Here is a 26,782-nt window from a genome sequence, read left to right on the forward strand (position 1 = left end):
AACAGTGAAGTTGATGCTTCCTCTGGTTTTAGACTCTTGCTTGTTCCATCACTATGACTGAAGGCTTAGCTCTTTCATTTTCAGCTTGTGGCTTTAATTGGCTACTTGAACACCCAACAGCTCAGCTCTCTCCCAGCTCAGCAGAGCTCCTTAAAAGACTAATTAAATTTTTTTCCATTCTTAAAACACCACTAAGGATCACAACCCTGAAACCACTGACCACACTGAACAAGTATGGCTGGTGCTTGATAAACAAAGTGAGTTCTACTAAATTTGCTCCAAAACATTTTATTAATAAAAGTCTTATTTAAAAAACAAAATAGAAAAGAGTTAGGTATCACATTGAATAACATGTTGATAGCCCGTGTATGGTTATGGGTTCTAATTTCTCTACAAAATCAACCAGCCATGATGGAGTAAAGAAAGTTAGAAAGAGTAAATACAGTCATTTAAGTTTTTTGAAACACTTCCAAGTACAAAAAGCAGCATGCTAATTTTTAAGTGCAAAGAAAGCTCATAATAAAATAGACTTTAAAAATTACAAATAAAAATCTGTACATCAAGGATATTTTTAAGGCTTTCCCATGTGCATGTCACTATGTAGACAATGAAGAGGAACAGCCAAGAGAGGAACCGCCAAGAGAGGAACCATCATGTCAGGTGTTACAGGTCTGGCCCATTTCGGCTTGTAGGACCATCTCTTCTTTTCTCAAGGGAAAAGTGTCAATCAGGTTGAACAGAGCCACAGGCATCACCAGGGAGACATAGCGCTCTTTGTCCATGCCATGCTTATCCACTAGCACCATACTGAAGGAGTAGAGTGGGATTCGCAGCAACAGCCTGCGGCAGACAAAGAAAAGAGGAGACTAAGTCAAACCATGACTTCCAAGGGTCCTGGTGGGTCAACCAGAGCCCTCCTGTGACCGTGTGCAGAGAAAGCTTTGATACCATGAAGGACTGAATCATCCTTTAGACCCTGTCTACTCAAACTGTGACCCTTGGACCAGCAGCATCACATGAGAACTTGCTAGAAATGGAGACTCCCATGCCCCACCCCAAACCTACTGAATTAGTATCTGCATTATTATCAAGATCCCCAGATGACTGGTATGGACATGAGAGTTTGAAAAGCACTGCTTTAGTTTTAGATTATAGTCAGGAAGACTTCCAGCCTACAATGATGCCATATACCAACATTTGGTACAAGGTGCATACAAGGCTAACAGATTTTTTTTCATTAAATTGGAATCAACCCAAGTTTGGAATCAACCCCAAACCCACATTTGCTGACTAGTGTTGCATGACCACATACACACTAGGACTAAGTCAGTGATTATGAACAGGGGTGATTTTGCTCCCCGCTCCCAGGGGAAATTTGGCCATGTCTGGAGATATTTTTGGTTGTCACAGTGGAGAGTGAAGATGTGACTGGCATTTAGTGGGTAGTGGCCAGGAATGCTGCTAAACATCCTGCAATGCACAGCCAACTCTCCCCGCCAAACAAAGAATTATCTATCCCCATATAGCAATAGTGCCAAGGCTGAGAAACTCTGGGCTAGGTAAAGCTGATTGACATCATTTCCCAGCATGATAGTTCTGGCCTATTCAGTGGCCAGCTCAGGACTACAGAGTTATAAGGGATTGAGCTTGGTCTATACCCCATGTATTCTGACTTGGTTAATCATAATTTGTACCCCAAATAACTCCAAAAAAGAATATGAAGTGGTTTCAAGTGTCTGGTGTTCTTTCTGCTCTACCACACTAGAATTTAAACTAAAAAATATGATTTTCATATCAACACAAACATATTTGATGAGAATAGCTAGAGAAAGCAAACAAACAGATAAGCTGAGCCCAATGAACAAATGAGCCCACTCACTCTCTTCTCCAGATTTTTTTTTTTTTTCAGTTTAGATATTTTGAGATTGTGTATGAGGCAGAATATACACTGTCATCTGGATGTAAAGTGAAATACGTTTTCCTCATACAAACAGATCAAGGTTAAAAAATCATTACATAAAACACAAACTACATTTTTCTGCCTTTTAAGAGGGAGTTTCAAGGAAGAAGGGAATAATTTGTATTTTATCCCAGTGGGAAGCTAAATCGCAAATTCACTCCCAGTGACTAGAAATGCAAAAAAAGAGGACATGACAGTGCCTCTGCCAGGTTTCCTGCAGTGCTAAGAGGGGAGCTAAGAAGTAGATGACTGCAAAGTGCATTAATGAGTTCCGAACACGCGAATGTAGGCTGCAAAGTAGGGTGTGAATGAAGAGATAAAATGCTCTGCATCTTTAAGAGGAAGGGTATTGAGTTTACTTTTGGGAGCATGGAAGAGTTCTGGCACAGGGAGCTCTCAGGAAACAGAGGAATAGGGAATATGGTGGCTGAAGCCTGTGGGAAAGGGTGACCAATAAGAAATTGGAGCATTCATTTTTTTTTATAGTGCTTGTGAGACTAGGATGGGAAACCCCCCCACACACACCACCACCACGGTGCCACCATCTGCTACCACACACATTCCTGTGTAAGTCTTGTGCCTTGATTGACACAGAATGTAAAGGGGGAAAACTGTCATGGGAAGAGCTGAGTGGTTGGATCAGCAGGCTAGCAGCAGCCACAGGAATGCATCCCACTAGGGCCGAAAGACCACAGAAATCTTGGGGATGAATGATCAAACACCACACAAAATCGGGGATGAGGTGCGATGCCGACAGTATGTCTGAGTTACATACGTTTCTGTCGTCAGATTAGAAGGAGTTCTTCCTGGAAAATCTTCCAGGGAACACTGTAGACTCAAAGAATAATGTGGGTATAGAAATTATGGCTTTCTTGGTCCCCGTCTTCCTTGAGATTGCTGGAAAATTCCTCTGGAAAGCATGAATCAGATCATACCTCCAGATAAAAAAGAAATGAGGGCAAGGAAGAAGGTAGGTGGTGACCCTGCAACCCCAGGGACCCAGTCTCTTCTTTCTGTTGACTCCCTTCAAGGGTTTTATCATGGCCTCAGCGCTATTTGAAAATAGTCTTACAGCCAGACAAAATAATTTTTAGATTATGCAGGCATTATGCTTTTCCTTCTCCTCTTTCGCTTCCCATTCTTTGCCTAAATCATCTTTTTTCCTCTGCAGTAGACTCCAAGGTGTCTAAAAAAACCTTTCCAATTCAAAGGGAAAAAGTTCTGCCAAGCTCTTTGTTTCTCACTGATATGTCTGATAACACAGGCATGCCGGCCTGACACAGAATCCATTAGGTAATGCACCTGAGTGATCATTTCTGCATGACTTTTACCTGGACTATCATCCAGCTGCAAAATAGAGATTGGCCCTTTTCTTGAAGGCTGCTGGGCAAAAGTTCTATTTCAAAACTGTAAAGCTTTCGGTAAAAAACTAGGCCAGTGGTCCTCACCATGTGATCTTTTGGGAGCTCATTAGAGATGCATATTATCGGGTATAACCAGAGACCTACTGAATCAGAAACGCAGTTTACAGCCTACAGTGCAGACTCCAGCAATACGTATTGTAACAGGCCCTCCAGGAGATTCTGATGGAGGCTAAAAGTTTGAGAACCACCATATAATGTATTTAAAATCATCTTCTGCCTATAGAAGTCTATGGCAGCCCCAACATATACAATCTGAATGGCAAGTATTTTTTAATCGCATTTTTCTGTTCTTCAAGTAGATTCAACAGTTTAAAAGCACAACAAGATTTTATGAAGATGACACACATACAGACACATTCAATCCAAAACCCATTCAGAAAATTCTGCAACAAGTTTTAAAAAATCATTGACACAGGATATGAGCAAGTAGTACTAAATAAGCAACAGCTTCATAAAACCTACTTTGAAAATATTCACCATAAATATTTAGATATCAACACAACTCTCTGTCTTAAGTTTTGTACAGTTCAACTTGAAGTATTTGTACACTAACTGTAAATATACAATATACTTTTAAAAGCTGTTATCAACTCTGGAAATAGTAAGGCTGTTTCAATGAAATTTTGAGTCGTTTACTCCACTTAGCGCCAACATGGTGCCAGGTACTGTGCTAGGTACCGAGTAGCAAACATTTGAAAGCTCTGCTACTGATGTCAAAAGTCGGTATGGGGAGGTGCTACATGCAAATGCAGTAAAATATAACAAAAAGAAAAGCACATGAGTGTACCCAGCCTTCTCCATTCATCAGTCGACTAAAGAGAACTCATGAATCCTCTTATTTCAAGTTGAACTGTACAAAACTTAAGACAGAGAGTTGTGTTGATATCTAAATATTTATGGTGAATATTCTCAAAGTAGGTTTTTTGAAGCTGTTGCTTATTTAGTACTACTTGCTCATATCCTGTGTCAATGATTTTTTAAAACTTGTTGCAGAATTTTCTGAATGGGTTTTGAAAAGGCTGGGTGAGAAAGGAAGATTTTAAGGAGTTTTGCTTTAGTCTAATTATCCATTTTACAGTGGTCAAGAGATGCAAGCAGAAATTTGGGTTATTCTGAAACTATCTTTTGGTTGTTGAATTCTGCTTCTTTAATACATCATTATTCGGAGACTAAAATCCACGGTTCCAACTTTGTAAGGGTTATGAAAGTAAAACATAATTGTTAAAACAGAGGTATGAACAAGTGTTCTGCAAGAATGGAGAAAAAAGAGACCAAGCCTGGAAAGACTAATTGGATGCGTACTTTTCTAATAAGACCAAGGATTGCTTAAGTCTTTTTTTCAGGTCCTCCTCTCCTAGCCATCCTTCCTCCACCAACCACACACACACACACACACACACACACACTCTCACACACACACACATGTGCGCGAAGCAAAAACGGTTGGTTGGAGAGGGTAAGAAAGAAAACACTGGTAATTACCCATTGCACGATTTATTTGAACAAACAGCAACATACTGATCAGCATGGTTATAACACTCCCAGAATAAAAGCAATTAAACATTGAAGGTTGCCTGAACTCCATCCTGAATAGAAAGAAACCAGGGAACCTAATCAGTTAAAAGTGCATTCATAGGGGATAAGATTTAAGAACAGAAATTTCCCCTACCTGAGCTGCAGCGCTAGGGCTGGAGGCATAATCTTTGCGCCTATCCTGCCAATGAGAGTCGGGAACACACCCACCAGCTCCACCACGGTGATGTGTCGAAGATCAAGGCCACACTGTGCTTGCTGGGAAAAAGAAAACCCAACAGGGGAGGTATGAGCAAGGCCACATTGTGCTTGCTGGGAAAAAGAAAACCCAACAGGGGAGGTATGAGCATGGTGAAAAAAGACATCCTTATCAAACTAGAAACCGACAGAAGTAGCACTGGCCTGTCTCTGGAACTTTATTTGCTCACTCTGAACTGTACTGAAAACAGATGAGAAATTGGGGTTAAGCTCGTGGCTATAAAACCTAAATACCTTTCCTGGAGGAATCATTCCGATATGGCTTGACAGTGGGATTTTGAAAACCTAAGCAAAAGGGCAGTCTATGTATTTCCAGACAGGGTGAGACCTTGAGTGAGTCAAATTTCCTAAAAAGTGTCCAAGACCACCCCAGAGGATTCTAACTTTTTCTTTGCAAGGACAGAAGACTACTCTATTTCCAGAGTCCACTTCCCTGCTCTGTTTCCACTCTCCACACTCCCCTGCCCTATGCCCTCCACACCCAATCCCAGGGGAAAAGAGGATAAAAGGTTCCAAGCCTCTAAGCTGGCTCTTGCCAAGAACCTTGGGAATGTGGCCCAGTCAACCACGTGTCAGCAGGGCTCATCAGGAATGGCAATGGCAATAAAAATAAAAAATTAAGAAAAAGTAATGTAAGACAAATATGATGAATTTGGCTAAATGGGAAAAGAAATTTTGAAGTCTTGAAAGATGAAAACATCAAATATGTTTTACCAAAATTCCACTGAAACGTCCCTACATGAAGTTACAGAACTGGTTGAGAAGTTTCAAAAGTTAGAAATAGGCTTTTGTATTACTCTCACTGAAATGCCTATGTCAACCAAACCTTTCTTTGAAGGCTCTGGTTAAAATGCAAACGTAAGTATATTTGGAAGAGGAGGTCACACCAAAACATCTTGATATTAAATATCTTATCCAACCAGTTGTTAAGTTAGCAAGTGTCTGAAGGGATGGGACAGACTAGAGCAATGACGGCAATCTTTCTCTGTAAAGGGCCAGAGAGTATTTCAGGCTTGGCAAGGTTGGATGGCCTCTGTCCTAATCACTTCACTCCATCATTGTAGTGCAAAAGCAGTTGTAGATCATGCACAAATGAATTAGTGTGACTGTGTCCAATAAAAGTTAATTTACCGAAACTAGTCATGGGTCACTATAGTTTGCTGACACAGAGGAAAAGCGAGTTGTTTGACTTAATTCATTTTCCTATGGAATAAGAACGGATGAGGAAATGCATGATCGTGGAATATAGCCTGCAATGCCAATTTCCCACAAAAGAGAGAAGTATAAGCTTGTCTTTTCTGAAGAGCAGGCCCCTGGCTTGGACAAGGAGATACAAGGGGAGGTAAGCTGGTGGGGAACGGGGGTAAGGATGCAATGAATTTGGTTACTATTAAGGAAGCTCACAAAAATTTTATATGGCTCTTCAGAGTTCATAGGCAATTCTTCAAGTACGTGGGAAGAGTGAAAAGAGACTTATTATTATATATTTTATTAATGCTGACATGAGGAGTAAATTGTAGCCCTTGATTAAATCAAGACTGTTTTAAGCACTTAGTTCTATCCACTGTAACAAATGAATAAAATATTCTCAAAAAAAATGTGCAGCACTGTATCCATGGCACAGCATACATCCTGCCTCTTTAGTATTCAGTGAAGTTGGCCACTCTTTTGCAAACCAGCTTCAGGACAAAAGCAAGCAACTTCTAGTTTGATCCTTATAGTTTCTAGTCATCCTTCCCCACATACCCAAGATGCTGGTTGCTCATTTAGTAGCTACAAAATTTACATAGTTGAGAAGGACATATTTCCCAGAAAAGTGCCCGTCAAACTTTAGAGTGCTTAGGAATCACCTGGAGATTTTGTTAAAAGTGTAGATTCTGACACAGTGGGTCTGGGAGGGGCCCTGAGAATTGGCATGTCTATCAAGCTCCCAGGTGATGCTGATGCTGCTGGTCCAGTCCATGGATCACACGTTGAGAACCACTGTGCTAAAAAAAATGGCTGTCACCCTCTGAGAGTCAAAGAAATTCCCTGGGAAAAATGTGGGGACTGAGGGCTCCTGGATTCCTTTCATCTCTTGGGCCAGCCTTTTGGGCAGGCAGCTAATTGATTGCTTTCAGCCAGGCATATCCTGGACAGGTTCAGCAAAGACAATTGTTCTGTGGCTAGGCCTGGACAGTATGTCAATTAGACTTATTGGTGAAGACAGGCAACCTCATTAGTTGGAAAACGATTGGGTTAACTCTAAGGAGTCAATGCTAATCAGGTTATGGCCCAGAACCAGAAATGAATGGTGGTAGCTCTAAAGTGTCAGTTCCTGAAACTCACTGTAAGTGGATTAGGCACTGAATCTGGCCTTTGCTTTTAGTGAAATGGCTGGGCCCTTCCTGTTAAAGGTCTCCCTGCCACCTCGGCCCTGCCTCGAGGACTCACCTGCAGCATTCCTAGCTGGAGCCGGTAAAGGAGGTTTCGGGCTGTGGGTGTGGACACAATGAGGAGTCTCCTTTTCTCATAAAACTGATCCAGAAGTGCAGCTGCCGTTCTGACGCCCACATTGACGTTCATGGCTGTAATCAGAAATGGCCACATGGGTCAGAAACCTTCTGCTTGTTCTGGCTCAACAGAGCCTGTGATGACACACAGGACCATTTGTGTAAGAATTAAACCCTGAGATAAGGATTCAAGTGTAAGTAGTTTATTTGGGAGGCGGTCCCAAGAAGCACTTGTGGAGGAGTGAGGAAGTATATTCATTTCCTCTTGCTGCTGTAACAAATCACCATAAACCTAGTGACTTAACATAATACAAACTTATTATTTTAGATGCTGCAGGTCAGGATCGAAAAGATCCTGGCCTCATGGAGCTAAAATCAAGGTGTTGGCAGGGCTATGTTCCCGTGGAGGTTCTAGGGGAGAATCTGATTTCTTGTCTTTTTCAGCATCGAGAGGCCACCTTCATTCCTTGGCTAGTAGTCCCTTCCTCCATCTTCAAAGATAGCAGTGTAGTATCTTCAAATCTCTCTTCTCTCTGATCTCTCCTTCTATCATCTCTTTCTATGACTCTGACACAGTTCTGCCTCCTTTATATAAGAAGGCTTGTGATTATATTGGGCCCACTGGGTATTCCAAGATACTCTTCCCATCTCAAAATCCTTAACTTAATTACATCTGTAAAGTCCCTTTTTTCATGTAAGGTAACATATTCTCAGGTTCTGGGGATTAGGATGTGGACATCTTTGGTGGACCATTATTCTGCCTATGTCAGGAAGTGAGACAGTGAGGCAAAGAAAACAATACCAGTTGGTTATCAAGCAAGTTGTTGCTGTGGGCATTTGGAACTCACTCCCACTGGGGAACTCTAGGAGATGATATACAACATACCTCCAGAATTAACCCACTGGAGGGAACTGGAGTATTTATACAATTGCTCCATCATTGTTGAGGGCTGCTTCTGGGGCACTAGCTCTCCATCACTTCAGGCTGGCTCTGTGCATGGGCTGACAGTGCTTTCATAGCCAGGGAAAATACGCTCTCAGACAGAGAGACCCAGTTAATTGCAGTAAGTAGCCTTTTGAACATAGATGCGAATGTGAAAGGCATATGGGCCAAGCACCATAGTATCTGCTAGGGAAAGGGGTGCAGAGAGGCAGAAGGGTAAGAGAATGGGCAATGGCCAGGCTGGCTTTGGAATGGCTCAGAATCTCTGAAGTCTGCCTCTTTGGTGCAGAAGGGACAAAGCAATGTGGGACACAAAGGCCACAGAGCAAGCAACACAGGCATAGAGGACATGGGACAAGGCAGTTTTATAATAGGTCTTCCCTTTAAGCAAATACATGACAACTAATTCCAGCTGTTCAAGGTCAATGAAGGATGTTATATAGATAAGCAAACAAAAGGCTTAGCTCCAAAGAAGAAATAATATGAGAAAAACTAGTAGATGCCATGTATGATTTATAATCTTGGTTTTCATAATTCACATTTTAGGTTTGCATTGAAGTATCTGTTCATTCACACATAAATTCATTCAGCCATTATATACTGAGTGCCTGCCATGTGCCACGCTCTACGCTAGGTACTAGGATGTCACACTGAGTGATACCCAGTTCCTGCCCTCTTCCCTGCCCCAGGGGCTCAGAGTCTAGGATAGCTCTGGTCAAAAGAAATACAATGTAAGCCACTATGTTTAATCTTAAATTTTCTAGTTGCCTCATTAAAAAAGTGTAAAGAGACTGGGGGTAGTGGCTCACACCCGTAATCTCAGCACTTTGGGAGGCCGAGGCGGGCAGATCATGAGGTCAGGAGACCGAGAACATCCTGGCTAACACGGTGAAACCCCACCTTTACTAAAAATACAAAAAATTAGCCAGGCGTGGTGGCACGCACCTGTAGTCCCAGCTACTCAGGAGGCTGGGGCAGGAGAATCACTTGAACCCAGGAGGCAGAGGTTGCAGTGAGCCAAGATCGCGCCACTGCACTCTAGCCTGGGCGACAGAGTGAGACTCCAGCTCAAACAAACAAACAAAAAGAAAAAGTATAAAGAGATAGGTAGAAATGACTTTATGTTTTATTTAACCCAATATATCCAAAATATTTCATTTCAACATGTAATCAATATAAAAAATTAAGATACTTTATATTCTTTTTCACACTAAGATTTTGAAATTGGTATATACTTTACACTTATAGCATATCTCAATTCAGAATAGCCTCATTTCAAGTGCTTAGTAGCCACACATAGCTAGTGGCTACCATGTTGGACCACATAGGTCTAGCAGCCTGTTAGACACCACACCCCAGGCCTTAATGCCAACATGGTGGGCATGAAGTCCTTAGGTAGGGAGTCTATAATAGGTGTGTTCTTTCTACTTTAACACATGAAATTGAAGAATCTCAGGCATTTAGCTGATGGTATATATGTGTCTCTATCACTTAACTCTAAATGGGGGCTTCAATTAAAAGAAAGGGATAAAGATGAAAGGGTACCAGGAAATGAGAAAAAGAGAAGTCTATAAACAAGAGATACGTCCATAATTTTCTGGTTAGCCCAAGTTTCAGACTCATTACCCAGCCCAATTTTTGTTCATCAGGAATAAGAGCTGGCATAAGGTTTTACCTGTACCAGGCACTGCTCTATTCCACTGTTCCACAGATGACCTAATTTAATCCTTACAACAACTCAAGAGGTAGATGAGGTATTATTTTCTTCATTTTACATAGGAGGAAAGATTCCAAATGCCCAAAGTGTATGTGATATTCATGCCAGTGATGCAAAGCAGGTATGATATTGTCTCTACATGACAGTGTACTGGCTTTATAAACAAGATCCTTACATTTCTAGAACAAAGGAAACTACAGCAAATTTTGCTGATTCATAATGTCACCAAAGGCTGGCCCTAGGTTCCTACCTTGAGCTTCTTCCTTAGAGGACATGAAAGGGAAATTAGAGGATAGGCGGAAGCAAGACGGATAACAGATGAGATGAGCTGCGGCAGGGATCTAGGGACTATGTTCATCCACTCAGATAAAGAGGGATGGCCAGGAACTTCTCAGAGTCTATGAAGGGAAACCTCTCTTGCACTGGAATCAAGAACCAAGGGGTTTACAGGTTCTGCTGCAGGCTGGAGGGGCTGCGTACATACCTGCACAGGTGGGCTCCGTGCCAGACCAAGCCAGGTTGGATTGACATACTCGGGCAGGGCTACCCTGGAGCTCATAGCCGCCGATGCAGGAGAACTCACAGGTGGCTCCATAATTATCCCCATCGCTGGAGCACTTCATGTAACCATTCTCTGGGGCATTGAGTTTGCCACAGCGTTTGACTGTAGGGACACAAGTCCAGAGGGGTCTCAGTGCTGAGCTCCCATCCACAGAGTAAGCAGAAAAGGTGAGGATGCAGGGGCATCAGCTTTGCAATCAGGCTTCTACATCAGCCTGTGAAATGAGTGAGGGAGGAGGGATGACTATTTGGTCAGTGGGTGAGCCTTGCAATGGTCACCCATCCATACCAATGAGACCACTGATATCAACTGGTTTAGCTCCTAGTGTTGTAGATGAGGAAGTGAAGTCCAGAAGAGTAAGGAGTAAAGATGGTTAGCAATTAGTTGCCCAAACCATCAGGCATAAAATAAGACTTAAAAACATTTTCTTTCATACCAATGGTTCCAGAACACTAAGAACATGTTCTCCTGGTGGCCCAAATTAGGGGGCTCCTATTCACCCTAGTTGTAGATGGACTCACAGGCTTCAGCTGGTCACCTAAGCTCAGGGATGGAAAAATTATTGAATAATATTCTTCCGGGACAGTCAGCTATGGGCTCCTGTAAGACTAGTCCTGGGAACTCCTTAAATAATCTGGCAACACTGACGCCCATCCATATGTGTATCATGAAATTCAGGCATTAAGATAGGGCACTTCTCCAAGTCTCATTAGAGGCTAATCTAAAGCTGGCAAGTCTCCCACCACAGTAGGCACTTTTGAGAGAGTTCTGGCTTGAGGACCTGCTTCCCTTTGCTCTTCTAAAGGGAGGGTGGGGGCACAATAAGCAGTATTCTTACCTCTTACTTTAACTCGAAATTTGCAAGTGCCCTTATTCTCAGCTCTGTCATAGACTGTGTACTGGATCTTGTGGTCTCCTTCTGGAAAGTTGGAGCCTGGCGGGAGGCCTTTCAGAATGACACTTAGAGAGAAAAAAAAAATCAGAAACAGGAAAGATGACATTATGGATCTGACAAGCAAGTGACGACCCCCTACTCTTTACAGGACATGGAGAGACTGAGGGGCAACAATTAGACTAGTTTAAGTAGAACAAAAATTTCTCAAAGAATAGAATCTCCTAAGCTTTAGCCTGTTTTAGAAGAGCAGTTTGTGCCCAGAAAATGGAAGACCCAAACTACTGGGAAGCTTAGACTTTTTTCCAGCTGTAGGTAGAATGGTGGGGAAGTGGGTAGAGGGAGGAGGGAGCATGAAAAATATAGGGCCCAAGTCTCTTCCTTCAATCTCACTCTTGTTCCAGGTGGGACCTGAATTGCCTCACTGTTGGGAAGACAAGGGAATTTTCTGTGAGGAAAATCATTAGAGAATATAGTCCAAGCAGTCACTGGCAATTTGGGCCTGCAGGGTGTACTAGAACTTTCTCTGTTCTTTCTATCTGGGACTGTGGAGACCTAAAGGCAAGTTCTCTGTGATTCCTTGGTTATCCTGATAACAATAATAATGACTAAAAGTGTTCTTTGCACTTACATAAATCTTACATGTTAGGCATGGTTCTAGGCATTTTGCATATATTTATGTAATCCTCCTCATTTAATCCAACAACCCTATTAGGTAGGTAGTATTATCTCTATTTCACAGATGAGGAAACTGAGGCATAAAAAGGCTAAATAACTTGCCCAAGGTCACACAGCTAGGGTGACTTCATCTTTTTTCTTGGCTGCCTAATGAGAACACCCATCAGTATAGCATGATCAAAATCCATGTTCTGTTTTTCAATATACATATAAATTCCCCATCTCCCTACAGTTCAGGGAATGATGAGAATATGTGCTCATAATGAACATGTGGTATTATCATTGTCACCATTGAGGAAAGCCTTACATGTAGGTGGGTGAGGTGGCTGTTTACCAGGTATGAGAGAGGGGTCGTGGGAAAATGTCAGAAATCCCACTATTTTGAGACATGCTGCTGTTGGCTTTAGATGCTTTAAGGTCTTTAGAAAGCACAACTTAAATTCAGATACACCTGAGAGGAGTGATACTTCAAATATAAGTAGATGTAGCCTCTCTGAGACTTTGTTTCGCCTGTGGCATGCAAATAACAGAAGGAGTAAATAAGGGAACTCACAAGAAGCACTTATCTCAGAGCTTGACACTAGAACCTTCTCCCTCACAAGGGAGCTATAGAGCAGTAGCTTGGATAGGAAATGGCGGAAGGGGTCATAGGAGAAATGCCAGGGCAGCAAGGAGCCCAAGTGAGAGCTGTAAAGGGAACAAGACAGCCTTCTCTGAGCTCCTCATCCTGTTGGAGTGCATTCCCATCACATCCTGCTCTAAACCTTTCTGGCCTCTGGGCTGTAGAACCCTGGAAGCAGACAGCTGCTTTGAACAAAGGGACAGGAGAGTACTTTGATGCTGTTTTAAAATGTAACAATCATGCCAGGTGCGGTGGCTCATAAATGTAATCCCAGCACTTTGGGAGGCCGAGGCGCGCAGATCACCCGAGGTCAGGTGTGCAAGACCAGCCTGGCCAACATGGCAAAAACCCGTCTCTACTAAAAATACAAAAATTAGCAGGGTGTGGTGGTACACACCTGTAATCCCAGCTACTCAGGAGGCTGAGGCAGGAGAATCGCTTGAACCTGGGGGGTGGAGGTTGCTGTCAGCCAAGATCTTGCCACTGCACTCCAGCCTGGGCGACAGAGTGAGTGAGACTCTGTCTCAAAAAATTTAAAAAATCAAATAAAATGTAACACTCCTAACCATATTACACAAGTTACCCGCAAAAACAGCAAGGTGAATATTCTCACAAAGCTTGTAGACAAACAGAGTCATCTGATGGTTTGATGTTTTGTGTTTATTACACAGGATTTCAACAGCAGTCAGAGTTGCAAAAATCTAAAAACCTACTATGTGGTAGGGGCTGGGCCAGGCATTGTGCTAGACCCTGAAGGGTCAAAGGTAAATAAAATCCAATACCTGATTATGTCAACTTACTTTTCAATTCTGATTGCCTACATTTTCTCCAAAGGGATTCGTGGGATGTGTATGTGATAGCAAATACTTTTTTAATGGTCAAACTTTATCTTTGAGAAGTTACAATGGGAGAGCATAACTAGTAGTATTACTTAAGCTAGATGAGGCACTGGGGGAAGATTATTGGAATGTAGGAACAAAATGTCCTGCCTCCTCTCAGTAGAAAATGTACTGTTATTGCCTAATCATCGTGTAAAAATGTTTTGTCATGCACAGCCTGGGTTGATAGGATTCTAGAAAGTCTTTTCTTGCTTTATGGATCACCAGGAGATAAATTAGAGGTATCCTTTTATCTACAGATGAAAACTCAGTGGGAAGCTCTAATATGCCCGTAAACTTTAAGGCACAGATATGAACATGCTAACGTGAAGTAGTGGTCTCCAGGGAATATGAAGGCCAACCAAACAGTTGCAGGGATACAGGCCCAAATGCTAGATTAGAACAACACATAGCTAACCCTCACAAAGGGATCCACCCATTTTTAAAAGCTTCTTAACAGTGCTTCTCATTGTGGTTGGTAAAACAAACATACCAACAAAAAGCAACTCAGATATATGTCAAACTATGAATGAAATTGGTCCAGGAGAATGGGGTAGAGGTGGGGAAGAAAGCAGAAGATACCATCCTTTTTTTTTTTTTTTTTTTTTTTTTGAGACAGAGTCTCACTCTGTCGCCCAGGCTGGAGTGCAGTGCAGTGGCACGATCTCGGCTCACTGCAACCTCTGCCTCCCGGGTTCATGCCATTCTCCTGCCTCAGCCTCCCGAGTAGCTGGGACTACAGGCACCCGCCACCACGCCCAGCTAATTTTTTTGTATTTTTAGTAGAGACGGGGTTTCACCGTGTTAGCTAGGATGGTCTCGATCTCCTGACCTCGTGATTTGCCTGCCTTGGCCTCCCAAAGTGCTGGGATTACAGGCGTGAGCCACTGCGCTCGGCCGATACCTTCCCTTTTTTTAAATAAGCATCTGTAAGTGTCTGATATGGTCAGGAGTTTTAAAAATAAATTAAAAAGCTTTAAAAGAGATAAATACAGCCAAAAAACAAGGGGTGAAAAAGTTCTGCACTAAACTGTACTCACAGAGCACAAGAGCGACAGCCTCTGGCACCACCTGGGAGACACAGACGGCTTCCCAGTGCAGGTAATGGCCTGGGGGCATGAGTAGGGTCTGGCTGGGCAGGCAATGCGGGTTACTCTATCCCTAAATTAACCAACTGGCTTCCTCTTTCCCCTTCTGCTCCTCCTTCCCTTCTCACCACCCCTTCTTTTAAATTTATTTTATTTTTAATTTTTGTGAGTATGTAGTAGGTATATATTTATTGGGTACATGAGATTTTTTAAAATTTTTTTGAGATGGCATCTCACTCTGTCACCCAGGCTGGAGCACGGTGGCACAATCTTGACTCACTGTAACCTCAGCTTCACGGGTTCAAGCGATTCTCCTGCCTCAGCCTCCCGAGTAGCTGGGATTACAGGTGTGTGCCACCACACCTGCCTAATTTTTGTATTTTTAGTAGAGACAGGGTTTCACCATGTTAGCCAGGCTGGTCTCAAACTCCTGACCTCAGGTGATCCACCTGCCTTGTCCTCACAAAGTGCTGGGATTACAGGCGTGAGCCACCACACCCAGCCAAGATGTTCTGATACAGGCATGCAATGCATAATAATCACATCATTCACCACCCCTTATTTCTCTTTTTTCCTTCAGTAAGGATTTACTGAGTGCTAACTACGTGCTAGACACAGTTCTGGGCATTAAGGACATAGCAGTGAACATATTATAATAAAGACAGGTAATCAACAAATACATAGGTGACGTATATAGTATATTAGGTAGTGACCATGAGGACCACATCTGAAAGCATAAACAGACCAGCATATATACACTCCCCTACTCTGGGTAGCAAACATCTCACATAAAAGAGACAACATCATTTTATCTGCCAACTTTCACTTACTCAGTAAGAATGCCATCTGCTGTGTCCCTTCCTTCGGGTGTCTCCCAGGATACCCGGACTGTCAGTTTGTTGGGTTCTGCAATGCGTTCTTTCACACTTGGGCACTTGATTCTAGGAGGTTCCATATCTGAAAATATAACCAAAATATGCTCATCATCATCAAGAAATATCTAGTCAAACTGGGGTTCAACACCCAAAGTTTAAAATACCAAAGCCTCTGGGTATTCTCCATTTTCAAAGAGTTTGTTCATCCTATATATTCCCCTTTACTCCCTTCATAATGCTTTTACTCTCCTGCTAAGTTTTGAAGATTGTTTAAATACTCACATGTGCAGGGTAAACCTGCAATCAACTGGCCTTGTGAGGTGTCCTGTGGGTAATTCAGTAGTTACAGCCTTTCCTCCCCATGCTTCCAAACTCTGCCTACTGATGGCCACATGGCAGTTACTCAGCTGAAACTAGAAGTCATTTGGTTTTAGTGAGTACTTCCTGCTTTGAGGACAGCATCATGGAATATTAGAGAAAGGCACTCTAGCTATCATCTAGTCAGATTCAATTCAAGGCAACAAATTTTTCATGAGTACCAATCTTATCCAAGGCTTCATTCCAACTGCTGGGGTTGGGGGTGCACAGAGGCAAAAGAATCATGTGCTTCTGACATTTCAGGGAATTTGCCATGTACTGGGGGGATTACATTACCCCACATGAAATATAACATGAGGTAGAAAATGACAATGCCCCAGGCAAGGTAAAAGTGAATGCTATGGAGGTATAGAGGAGCCGCCCAACTTTCTCACTTTACAGATGTGCAAACTGAGGCTCAAAGAAATTCAGTAATTTATTTAAGATCACACATGTAGATAATGGCACTGTGAATTATAATCTAAGTCAGAGCACTTGCCACCAGAACAAGTTCTCTCTCTCTGTCTGCTATCTATTATCAACATATCGCTTAATATCTTAAAATAGGCAATGGTCTGTCTGGGTCCATTCTCCCCTTGAACTGCTACTGAACTACACTTATGGTTTTGTGTTCTGGGACAGCAGTTTTACTGTGGCTCTGGACCTCCAAAAGCCTCTCAAATTTCTTCAAGTAGTTTCTCTATGTGGTCATAGGTATGACATCCTCGATAGTCATAACAAGGATGGGTGGTTAATGAGGGCTCGAAGTAAATAAGATGTCAGCTCCACACTGGGTTGTATTTCATCTTATAGCTGAAGTGAAATCACAAGAGAAAGTTCAAATTTCTGCAAATTCTACTTAATGTTTCTGAACAGGTAGAGAATGTATTTAAAGAGAGCATAGCAAATTAAGGACATTCAGCTTCACGTTACTTTACATATCAACTGATAAGTATTAAGTGCTAGTACGGCCTTAATGAAAGTTAAATGTCCTTTTGATTCTGAATGACAGATGTCTTTGAGAGACTAAATGCGCCAAGTAAAATTCTTTATATACTTTCTCCTGTGTCTTGTCTAATAATTTCTCATTTTATTTAGGGTAAGAAGTTATGAATAACTTATTAAACCATTTTGCCTTCAGCTATCCAAATTCATTTTCATTCTATGTCATGCTTCAGTGGGGTGTGAACTGAACAGCCTTAATGCACCAATCCTAAATTGAATAACCACCATATTTTGTTGAATCTAAGTCACTCCTAATTGTGAAATGCATCCCTATTTCGGGGATATTAAAAGGTATACAAATACTATGATGAAATGGAAGCTGCCTTAAGTGCATTCAAGATGTCTATTCTCAGTTGCTAAGTTTTTTTGAAAAATAATTTAATTTTTTACTGTAATAGGTGAGAGAAGACAAACTTTCATAATTCAGATGAACATTTCACAGAAAGACAAGTATATAATGACTGCCCCCTGCTGGTCAAATAGAGCTGGCAATTACATTATAGAAAGTATATTTATTAGCATATAGATTTCACTGTAAAATTACATTGTGTTACCATATTTTCTTGGAGTGAAAAAGCATGGTCAGAGTGAAAAGCAACTTAGTCTCTGTCAGGTAAACTAAATGTCGGGGTGATACATTGTTGTTTGTTTTCTGTATCTAGAGCTACTAACAGTGTAAGCACACAGGCTCCAAGATAGGTTATCTGAGTGAAGAATCTCAGAGTTTCCCAAAGCCAGCTTATCTCTAGCTAATCGTGATCAGCTGAACTGGCCAAGCTTTTCAGAAACAGTGTTCTTCCAAAGAAGAAACAAGAAGAAATAAATCATTACAAATAATAACTAATGTTGGAGGAATCCTTCCTACATGCCCACCCCATGCTAAGTATCCTCCCTATATTAGTTTACTGAATTTGCACAACCATCCATTAGACTAAGCAGTGTTATTAGCATCCCCATTTATAGATTGGGAAGAAGCATTTCCTCTCTTTTGGAATTTCTTTGTGGTCTGGGATTTTTAAATGCCATTACATATTTTGAAGTTATTTTAATAAACCAAACCCTTTTGCATGTCTGCTTGCTGCTGACCTAGTGTTTTCCGCCAACCTTTGCACACATACTGTTTTGTGATGGCCTGTCATAGCTTCCGCATGAACCCTTGAAGAGTCTCCACAGGACTTGATCCTGACACATTCTCAAGCAGCTGCCTTCTCTCTCAGCTGGTGAGACCAGCTGGTCTGCCCTTCAGCTGATGCCCCAGAGACCTAAGTCTGTTATTACCCAGATTTGGCCCCAATAGCGTTTTATAAGTTATACATTTCCATGAATGAAAGGAACAAAGTTACTATAGAAACGTAATTACTATTCCCTGTTGAATTAAGATGCCTGCAGTTTATAAAAATCTTGAAACCTTCAGTGAAAATTCTGGCCTCTGCTCTCTGCCTTATTCATTGGAGATATCTGATAAACTGTCTCCCTTCTCTGTGCTCTAGTTTTCTCTGCGCATATAAAATATGAGAAACAAATATATTGCATTGTATCAACTACTATTTATCTAAGAAGCTGGACTTTTTTTTTTGAGACAGGGTCTCACTCTGTCACCCAGGCTGGAGTGCAGTGGTACAATATCAACTCACTGCAGCCTTGACCTCCCAGACTCATGTGATCCTCCCGTTTCAGCCTCCCAAGTAGCTGGGATTACAGGCGTGCACCACCATGCCTGACTAATTTTTTTATTATTTATTTATTTGTTTGTTTATTTTTGTAGAGACAGGGTTTTGCCATGTTGCCCAGGCTGGTCTTGAACTCCTGGGCTCAAGCAATCTGCCTGCCTTAGCCTCCCAAAGTGCTGGGATGACAGGTGTGAGCCACCAGCGCCCAGCTGAAGCTGAACTATTTACTTGGAAATCCTTGACACATCTAACCAGGTAGGTAGTGGAAAGAAGGAAGAGGTTGAAAAGGACAATGTCTTGGCCAACAGATAACAATAAAATGCAAGGGAAGCGACCCTGTGCCAGTTCCAGACCCAGGCCCTCCAAGAATCTGGTGCCTCCTGCTTTCACTATGTTAAAAGTCAGCTGCCATCTAAAGAAGTCCAATTGACTGGAGAGGCCATGTAGTCAGGATGAGAAATTATAAATGAGAGAGAGAGAGTCAGCCAGACCCCAGTCAGTACAACTTTTCCCAACTGAGGTACCAGACCTGTGAGGGAAGCCATCTTGAATCCTCCAGCTCCACTTGGTCACCTCAGCCATTAGCACACACAGCAGAGATAAGCTGTCCCCACAAAGCTCTGCCCAACATTCCAACCCACAGAATCTTTGAGCAATAACATAGTTGTTTGGAACCACTAAGTTTTGGGTGGTCTGTTGTGCAGCAACAGATCACTGATGCAAATATAAAATAGTTTGAGTTTGGTGACAGAGAAAGAAAGAGTTCTTTTCAAGGGGGCATAGGAAGCGAGTGACTGCCAAATGCAGAACAAATCTGGCCATTGAAAAGTCACCCAGTTGTTTGCTTCCCCCAGCCAGAGTGTAATCTCTGTGGATGGCTCTGGGAAGTGGTTTCCTCTGTTTGGCACCATACAAAAATCCAGAGAACTTTCCAAAACAGACAAAAGAGGCAAGAAGGGAGGCAATGAAATCCACATTTAAAAGTCATGATCATAGCCGGGTGTGGTGGCTCATGCCTGTAGCTCCAGCTACTCAGGAGGCCAATGTGGGAGGATCACTTGAGCCCAGGAGTTCAAGACCAGCCTGGACGACATAGCAAGAGGCTAGCCTGGGCGACATAATGAGACCTCATCTCTAAAAGTCAACATCTTCACAAGAAAGAAGCCCAAATAAAAATTCATTGGTGATACATTTATATTAGAGAGGGCCACTAAAAGTTGACCTGTTCTGTTTGTACTAACAAATCATGTAAGGGAAAAAGTGAATCAGTATCTCAATCAACAAGTTGCTTTGACACTGAAACTAGCCTCTGAAAGTTTGCAAAAGAATGTGTACTTGTCAACCCAGGAGGAATTTAGCACAATTTAACATCATTTGCAACAATACATGGATACATTTATTCTTAGCCCTACTGATGTTTGCATCAACTGAACAACGCAATGCAGCCCAGCAATAATGCAATGATCCCATTCCTATGGGTCATTGGGTAAACCAGCTGTGAGACAGCTGGGACACGAGAAATGTATGCCATCAATTTCCATATATTACAACTCCGAAATTTTTTATTCCAGACTTTCATTTGTGTTAATAAATCTCCACCTATTCTACTCTGTAGGAAACAAAAAAATAAGGGAGCATATATATTTATTTAAAAATATGTTTTCCTTGATAGAGAATTAGAACTTAAATGTGTTGTCTGGTCACTTTATTACAATCTGTTCAGCGGGGCAAAAAGGAAAGTTTGTACATTGTCTTTTGTTAAAGCAATTTTAAATGGATACTCTCTGCATGTCAAAAGACCTTTGATGGTTTTTCATTGTCCATGGTTTTTAAAGTACCTTTAATTTGTTTTCTTCCTGTTTTGGCCTAGGAAGAAGTGTTGGTCTAAAGGAAAGATCATGTGTCTACTCAAAATATGGTCTCTATATGAGGACTTGTGATTCCAACTATCCATTGTTCTATCTAAATGCCAACATAACCAAAAATAACTAAAAATGGAAAGAAAGAAAAATATCCCCCCAAAACAATAGTGGTTACATTCTAAGGTTTATTTTCTTCCAGATCAATGGACGTTGTAGCTCTTCAAAGAGTTTACCCTCCTGCAATTTGCAGTATTTTTTTTCCTCCTACATAGACTTATTTTTATCTATATCTGTTTCTGAAATAACCATGAATTTCAGCCCATTGCCAGAGTATGGTCTGTGTAAGAAAATTAATTTTAACTTGTGGCACCTTCAAATTAGCCAGACCACAGAACTGACCACCTCAGAGTCAAAAGTAAGCCCAGTCTTCTCTCTTCCCTCGCAGTCTAGAAGAGAACTGGGACAACTTTCTCACCACTCAGCACAGCTCTGGCCAAGACTGTTGAAGGCTGTGTGGAAATCTGGGAACTACTTAGCCACTATGTGTCAGCTCCTAAAATAGGTTGAAGTTCTGAGTTACGCTCAAGGACCCCCTACCCCTGCCAACACAAAAACAAATTTATTAAACTATTTTAATATATTAAAGCCAAAAAAATAAATGATACCCCTAGAATAAAATTCACTGGGGACAAACCTCAGCTTGTTTGTCATGAAAATCAAAGAAAGAATTGCCTGCTTGCTTTGCCCATTTCTCTCTGTTTTCCTGGGAGCTCTAGGCTCTCTTGTGGATCCCTCTACCCCTTTTTGTCACCCCTACCTAATTGCATGTACAATCCTCCTTCTCCCAAATATGCCTGAACCTTGTCCTGACAAACTGTAATATGAATCTCCTGAATTCGGGGTTCATTCTCTCTCCCTCTGGGAAGGTTCCAGGCCCATCTGGTCCAGCTTAAGACATGCTGTTGCTTTTTTAGAACAATCAGCATTTTCTTTCCATTGTTGCACACAATCTGGAAATTTAAACAGTATGATCCCTAGAGTACTCTGCCAAAGCTTGCTTAGCAGAAAGATTTTAGAGCTTCTCTCCTCCCACCATCACCTCTGCCCCTTCCAATATGAGGGAGTAGATTCAGTTTTCTTTTTGGTTTGTTTTGAAGAGCTATGCACATACCAAATCACAGAGAGGATATTGAAAGCAACATCTGTGAGGTGCCCCCTGTGGGCAGTGTTACTGGCAGTTAGTGAATAAAATCCAAGCATTCTGCTAAACATCTTGCAAACAAAAAAACAGGGCTCCACAACGAAGAATTATTTGGCCCCAAATGTTCATCATACTGAGGTTCAGAAACTTTGCCCTAAAGCATCGTTTAGCAGAATCCTAGGCCCTACCCCAGACCTGCTGAATTTAAATCCGCATTTTTCCCAAGGTCCCTAGAGGACTTCGCTGCACAGTAAAGTTTGAGAAGCAGTGCCTTAGGTCAGTGGCTCTTTATTTGAGTGCTTCACAATCCCTGGGATGCTCATTAAAAAACAAAGTGCTGGGTCTGACCCCTAAAGTTTCTGACTCAGCAGGTGGTAGGGGTGGGTTGGTGAAAATTTGCATTTCTAAACAGTTCCCAGGGGGTGCTACTGCTGCTTCTGCTCCCAGGACCACACCATGGGAACCACTCACTACCCAACAAACCCAGAGGCAAAATATCCAAATCCCTTCCAGCTGAACAAATTGAGTGCTCACTGACCACCAGAGTCAATGACAAAGGAAGTACACTGGGGCTGAAAGACACATAGATGTTCTCTACTGGACTGTCCCTATAGTGTCAATAACTTTGCTCAGGCCCCTGAACTAAAATCGGCAGGTGTATGCCACATCTCTGCCAGCCTGTAGTTGCCCCAATAGCAAACCAAGAAAAAGACAAAAGTCAGATGGAAGCCATCAGCTATGAAGTCAGCTCCAGGATAAACACTGAGGTTAGATCTAGGGCTGAGCCAGAGAACCAGGGATGCTACTGAAAGCAAAGTTACATGCTTAGGCCTTGCAGGAGGAATAGTGATGCTCCCTTTACAATCCACGATACGAACACCCCCTGCTCCTCCCAAAGCAAGTGCCTCTTGAGGGCTGTGGCATTTTCTTACCCACACAGGAGGCTGGCCGACCGCTCCAGGCCTTGTTGTCCATACATGTAACGGTCCGCTCCCCTTTCAACGTGTATCCTGGTGAACAGTAATACTCACACCGGGAGTTAAAGTAGGCACCATCTACACACTTAAACCCTCCATTTGCTGGCATGGCAAGGGTAGGACATCGCTTTTCTGAAAATGAGAAAAATCAGATATTCAGTATTTCTTAGTTTTTGTCTATAGAGTTTCGTTTCAGAGTCTAGAAACTGAAAGCATGGGGTGAAAAGTTAATTTAAATATGACAAGGCCGGGCGCAGTGGCTCATGCCTGTAATCCCAGCACTTTGAGAGGACGAGGCAGGTGGATCACCTGAGTTCGGGAGTTCGAGACCAGCCTGACCAACATGGAGAAACCCCATCTCTACTAAAAGTACAAAATTAGCCAGGCGTGGTGGTGCGTGCCTGTAATCCCAGCTACCCGGGAGGCTGAGGCAGGAGGATGGCTTGAACCCAGGAGGCGGAGGTTGTGGCGTGCCGAGATTGCGCCATAGAACTCCAGCCTCGGCAACAAGAACAAAACTCTGTCTAAATAAATAAATAAATAAAATGGAATTTAAGAAACAACAGATGGTTTTATGTCACACAGAAGAGACAAAGTTTCATGTCACACTGGCTTGGGTTGGCAACCCGGCTAAGCCACTATCTTAGGTTGAGCTTCCCAGAAGCTGATTCTGAGATATGGATTTCTGTGCCTGAGGTTTAGTAAGAAAGTGCTCCCAGGGAGACTAGTGAGCGGGTGAGGAAAGCAGAACAGGGAAGGGGAGAAAGCCAGGCAACATGAGATCTCAGGCAAAGTCAGCAGCAGCCTGATCCCACAGGGAAGCTCTGGCGTGTGAATGACAGCTCATTCTGCCCTGCCCCCAGGCAAGGAGGCTGGGCTTTCATAATTCTTTACCAGTCAGTCATTGGGCAGCTACAGGCTGCTCGCAGGAGATGCTCTCTCTTGTGAAAAGAGAACGAGAGTGAGAGAGAGAGGCAGAGAGAGAGAGAGAGAGAGAGCGGGAGCGGTTGTCTGAAGGAGGAGTCTTCTGAAGAGGTTGAAGCTGCAAGTCTTTAAGAGCAAAGTACTCAGAAGCTGAGTACTGGATACACACAACCAGGAAAAGGCATTGAGGAGATCTGGGTAGAGCAGATTGTCCACTACAGTCACCCAGTTGCAGAGTCTGCATAGTCTTGATGACACGGCTGCAGCCTTGAAACCTCGGTTTCCCCGACAATGAAATTAACATAATGGCACCCATATTGATAGTGTTACTGTAAAAATTAAATGTATGTGAAATTCTTGGCAAACCATAAGTGCTCAAAAAGTGGTGGCTGTTTTGAATACCAAAGACATCTAAAGTGTGCTTCAACAATGCTGTACCACTTGCAGTTTTCCAAATGAGATATGACTTGTCATGAAGCTAAAAGCCAGCCCCTGAAATGCTACTCCTCTAATCTTCTCCCCTGAGGCACACTCTCTTTCATAAATAAGCATCACTTCTTCTGTGACTCTTTCCTGCCTCCCTAAGCCCCACTGCTTGAAAGAACACTTCTTTTTTTTTTTTTTTTTTTTTTTGGAGACAGAGTCTCCCTCTGTCACCCAGGTTGGAGTGCAGTGGCGCCATCTCGGCTCACTACAACCTCCGCCTCCTGGGTTCTAGCAATTCTCCTTTCTCAGCCTCCTGAGTAGCTGGGATTACAGGCGCATCCCGCCACACCTGGCTAATTTTATGTATTTTAGTAGAGACAGGGTTTCACCGTGTTGCTTAGGCTGGTCTCGAACTCCTGAACTCAGGCAATCCACCCGCCTCAGCCTCACAAAGTGCTGGGATTACAGGCATGAGTCACCACGCCCGGCCAGGAGAGCACTTCTTTAATCTGCTACTGACTTAGTACCCTTCTTGTACTTATCTCTCAGATGACACCTCTGCCTTGCTAGAACCTCTTCATGGCAGGACCCACGTGTGTCTTATTTGTTTCTAAATCCCCAACACCTCTTCAGGATCCAGCACTAACTGAAAAAATGTAACTCATTTTCTGAACAATGGTCTTCTCTCCCCTTTTCTCAAACAGCTGATCATATCATTCTCTCTGAGAGGAGCCATCGCACTTCCACTATATCTTTAGAATCCCCCTGTTGTCCCCCTGCTCATAAAGAGAATTTTCCTCATCCATGTTCGGTGAAAATCCTCAATCTTGGAGCAAAAGAACGTTGGCTCTGGTCATCCCTGAGGACCCAACACAGGGCTGGCCTACTTACGTTTGCAGATGACCTTGTCAGACCATCGTTTGTTTGACTGGCAGATCAGTAGCGAAGAGCCATGCAGCTCGTAGCCCTTCTGGCAGCGAATGTCGCACCTGGTTCCCAGGGCTGTTTTGTAGTATCCTCCTTGAGGGGCCCTGCAGTACACATCTCCATACTTCACCTTGATGGGGGAGCACCACGGGGTATCTACAAGTAGCAGAAACAAGAGAGGAGATAAATACGAGTAGCAGAAACAAAAGAGGAGATAAACACGAAATGACACTTTCAGAAAATGTGTCCCCTTACTCTCACTGTCCCAGGCTGGCTACATTCCAAATTGTGGACCTTCAATTAGTGCCCCATGTTTTCTTAGGTGTCTCTGGGTAGGGAGGTTATAATCATGGGACTAAGTGTCGGATATATCTGAACATGAATCTGAGTTCCTCTATAACTAACTGTGTGATCTTAGACAAGTTAGCTAACCTCTCTGAATCAATAACTATACTTATGCCATAGTGCTGTTATAAGGACTAAATAAAAATTGCATATCAAGCAGCTAGCCCAGTGCCTAGCACATAGTGTATGTTCAATAAATGCTTGTTCTTTTTTAGTATTTCCCTTAGCTAGATACATAAGATTTATTTTTATTTTTATTTTTTAGATAATTCTTTCAAGAGCAAATGATGTCATACATAGTGGCGGGGATTCAATAATTGGTTAATTTGCATTTCTTCTAAGCTGTATGCACATTCTCTCTAAAATGTTGTAATACTGGCATTAATCTAAATAATGCTACAATTTCCAGGTTTTTGCAACAATATATAAATTTGGCCTAAAGTCAAAGAACCATTGCTCTCCATAGGGAAGTGTCCCCAGTTATGCCCCATTTAGGTAACAGGGTGACATCCTCCCCAGATGACAAAGTTGCAGGTGTTTTGATTTTGGTCTCATAGTTGCCCAAAGCACAGCTAGGATGAAATGAATAAATCAGAGCCTCCCTGTTGTGCTTTTGAAATGTTATCTTTGAGATCCACAAAATGTAAGGGTAACACTAACTCCTTGGTGGATAAGTTCCTACAGCAGCCACTGCCCCAATGTCCCACAATCGATTGGGGAACAGTGAGGAGTTCACTAAAGTCTGCCAGGCTCTCAATGCCATGAATAGGAGCCACTTCCCTGCAGCTGCCTGGCTCATCACTCCAACCCAGCACCTGAGCTGTCAGTGAGTGAGGTAAGACCGCCATCATGTGGCCAGGAAAGAGGACAGACCCTGTTTTACTTTCCCAGGAATTCTCTTCTGAGGATATGCCTCCAACTGCCTCTCAGTTACAAAAACCAACAGTTCTGGCCACGTCTTATGCATAGACCACTGTTTTACTTTTGCCTTCACATTTCCTTTGGTTAATACTTTCTCTTTTTTTTTTTTTCTTTTTTAGAAACAGGGTCTCACTCTGTCACCCAGACTGGAGTGTAGTGGCATGATCATTGCTCACTGCAGTCTCGGCCTCCTAGGCTCAAGTGATCCTCCTGTCTCAGCTTCCCAAGTAGCTGGAACTACAGGC

The 26,782-nt window shown here is 42.6% G+C and overlaps 1 protein-coding gene across 4 annotated transcripts in view; it reads right to left on the reverse strand.

Moving 5' to 3' along the window:
• Positions 1-268: 268 nt before the first annotated feature.
• The window catches only part of SRPX (sushi-repeat containing protein, X-linked), an 80,052-nt gene continuing 53,538 nt past the window's right edge, over positions 269-26,782 (reverse strand). For 2 of the 4 annotated variants that reach the window (XM_011975415.1, XM_011975416.1), the window contains 8 exons: positions 25,236-25,427; positions 22,950-23,126; positions 15,878-16,004; positions 11,728-11,849; positions 10,812-10,991; positions 7,609-7,742; positions 5,054-5,175; positions 273-840 (listed from right to left, as the gene is read on the reverse strand). In XM_011975415.1, coding sequence (XP_011830805.1) covers positions 657-840; positions 5,054-5,175; positions 7,609-7,742; positions 10,812-10,991; positions 11,728-11,849; positions 15,878-16,004; positions 22,950-23,126; positions 25,236-25,427 — 1,238 coding nt within the window. In that variant the 3' untranslated portion in view covers positions 273-656. Of the gene's footprint in view, positions 841-5,053; positions 5,176-7,608; positions 7,743-10,811; positions 10,992-11,727; positions 11,850-15,877; positions 16,005-22,949; positions 23,127-25,235; positions 25,428-26,782 lie in introns of all 4 variants that reach the window. The other 2 variants (XM_011975418.1, XM_011975417.1) reach the window with 2 other exon arrangements.

Source organism: Mandrillus leucophaeus, unplaced genomic scaffold, assembly GCF_000951045.1.
Source record: "Mandrillus leucophaeus isolate KB7577 unplaced genomic scaffold, Mleu.le_1.0 Scaffold1553, whole genome shotgun sequence".
Lineage (NCBI taxonomy): Eukaryota > Metazoa > Chordata > Mammalia > Primates > Cercopithecidae > Mandrillus > Mandrillus leucophaeus.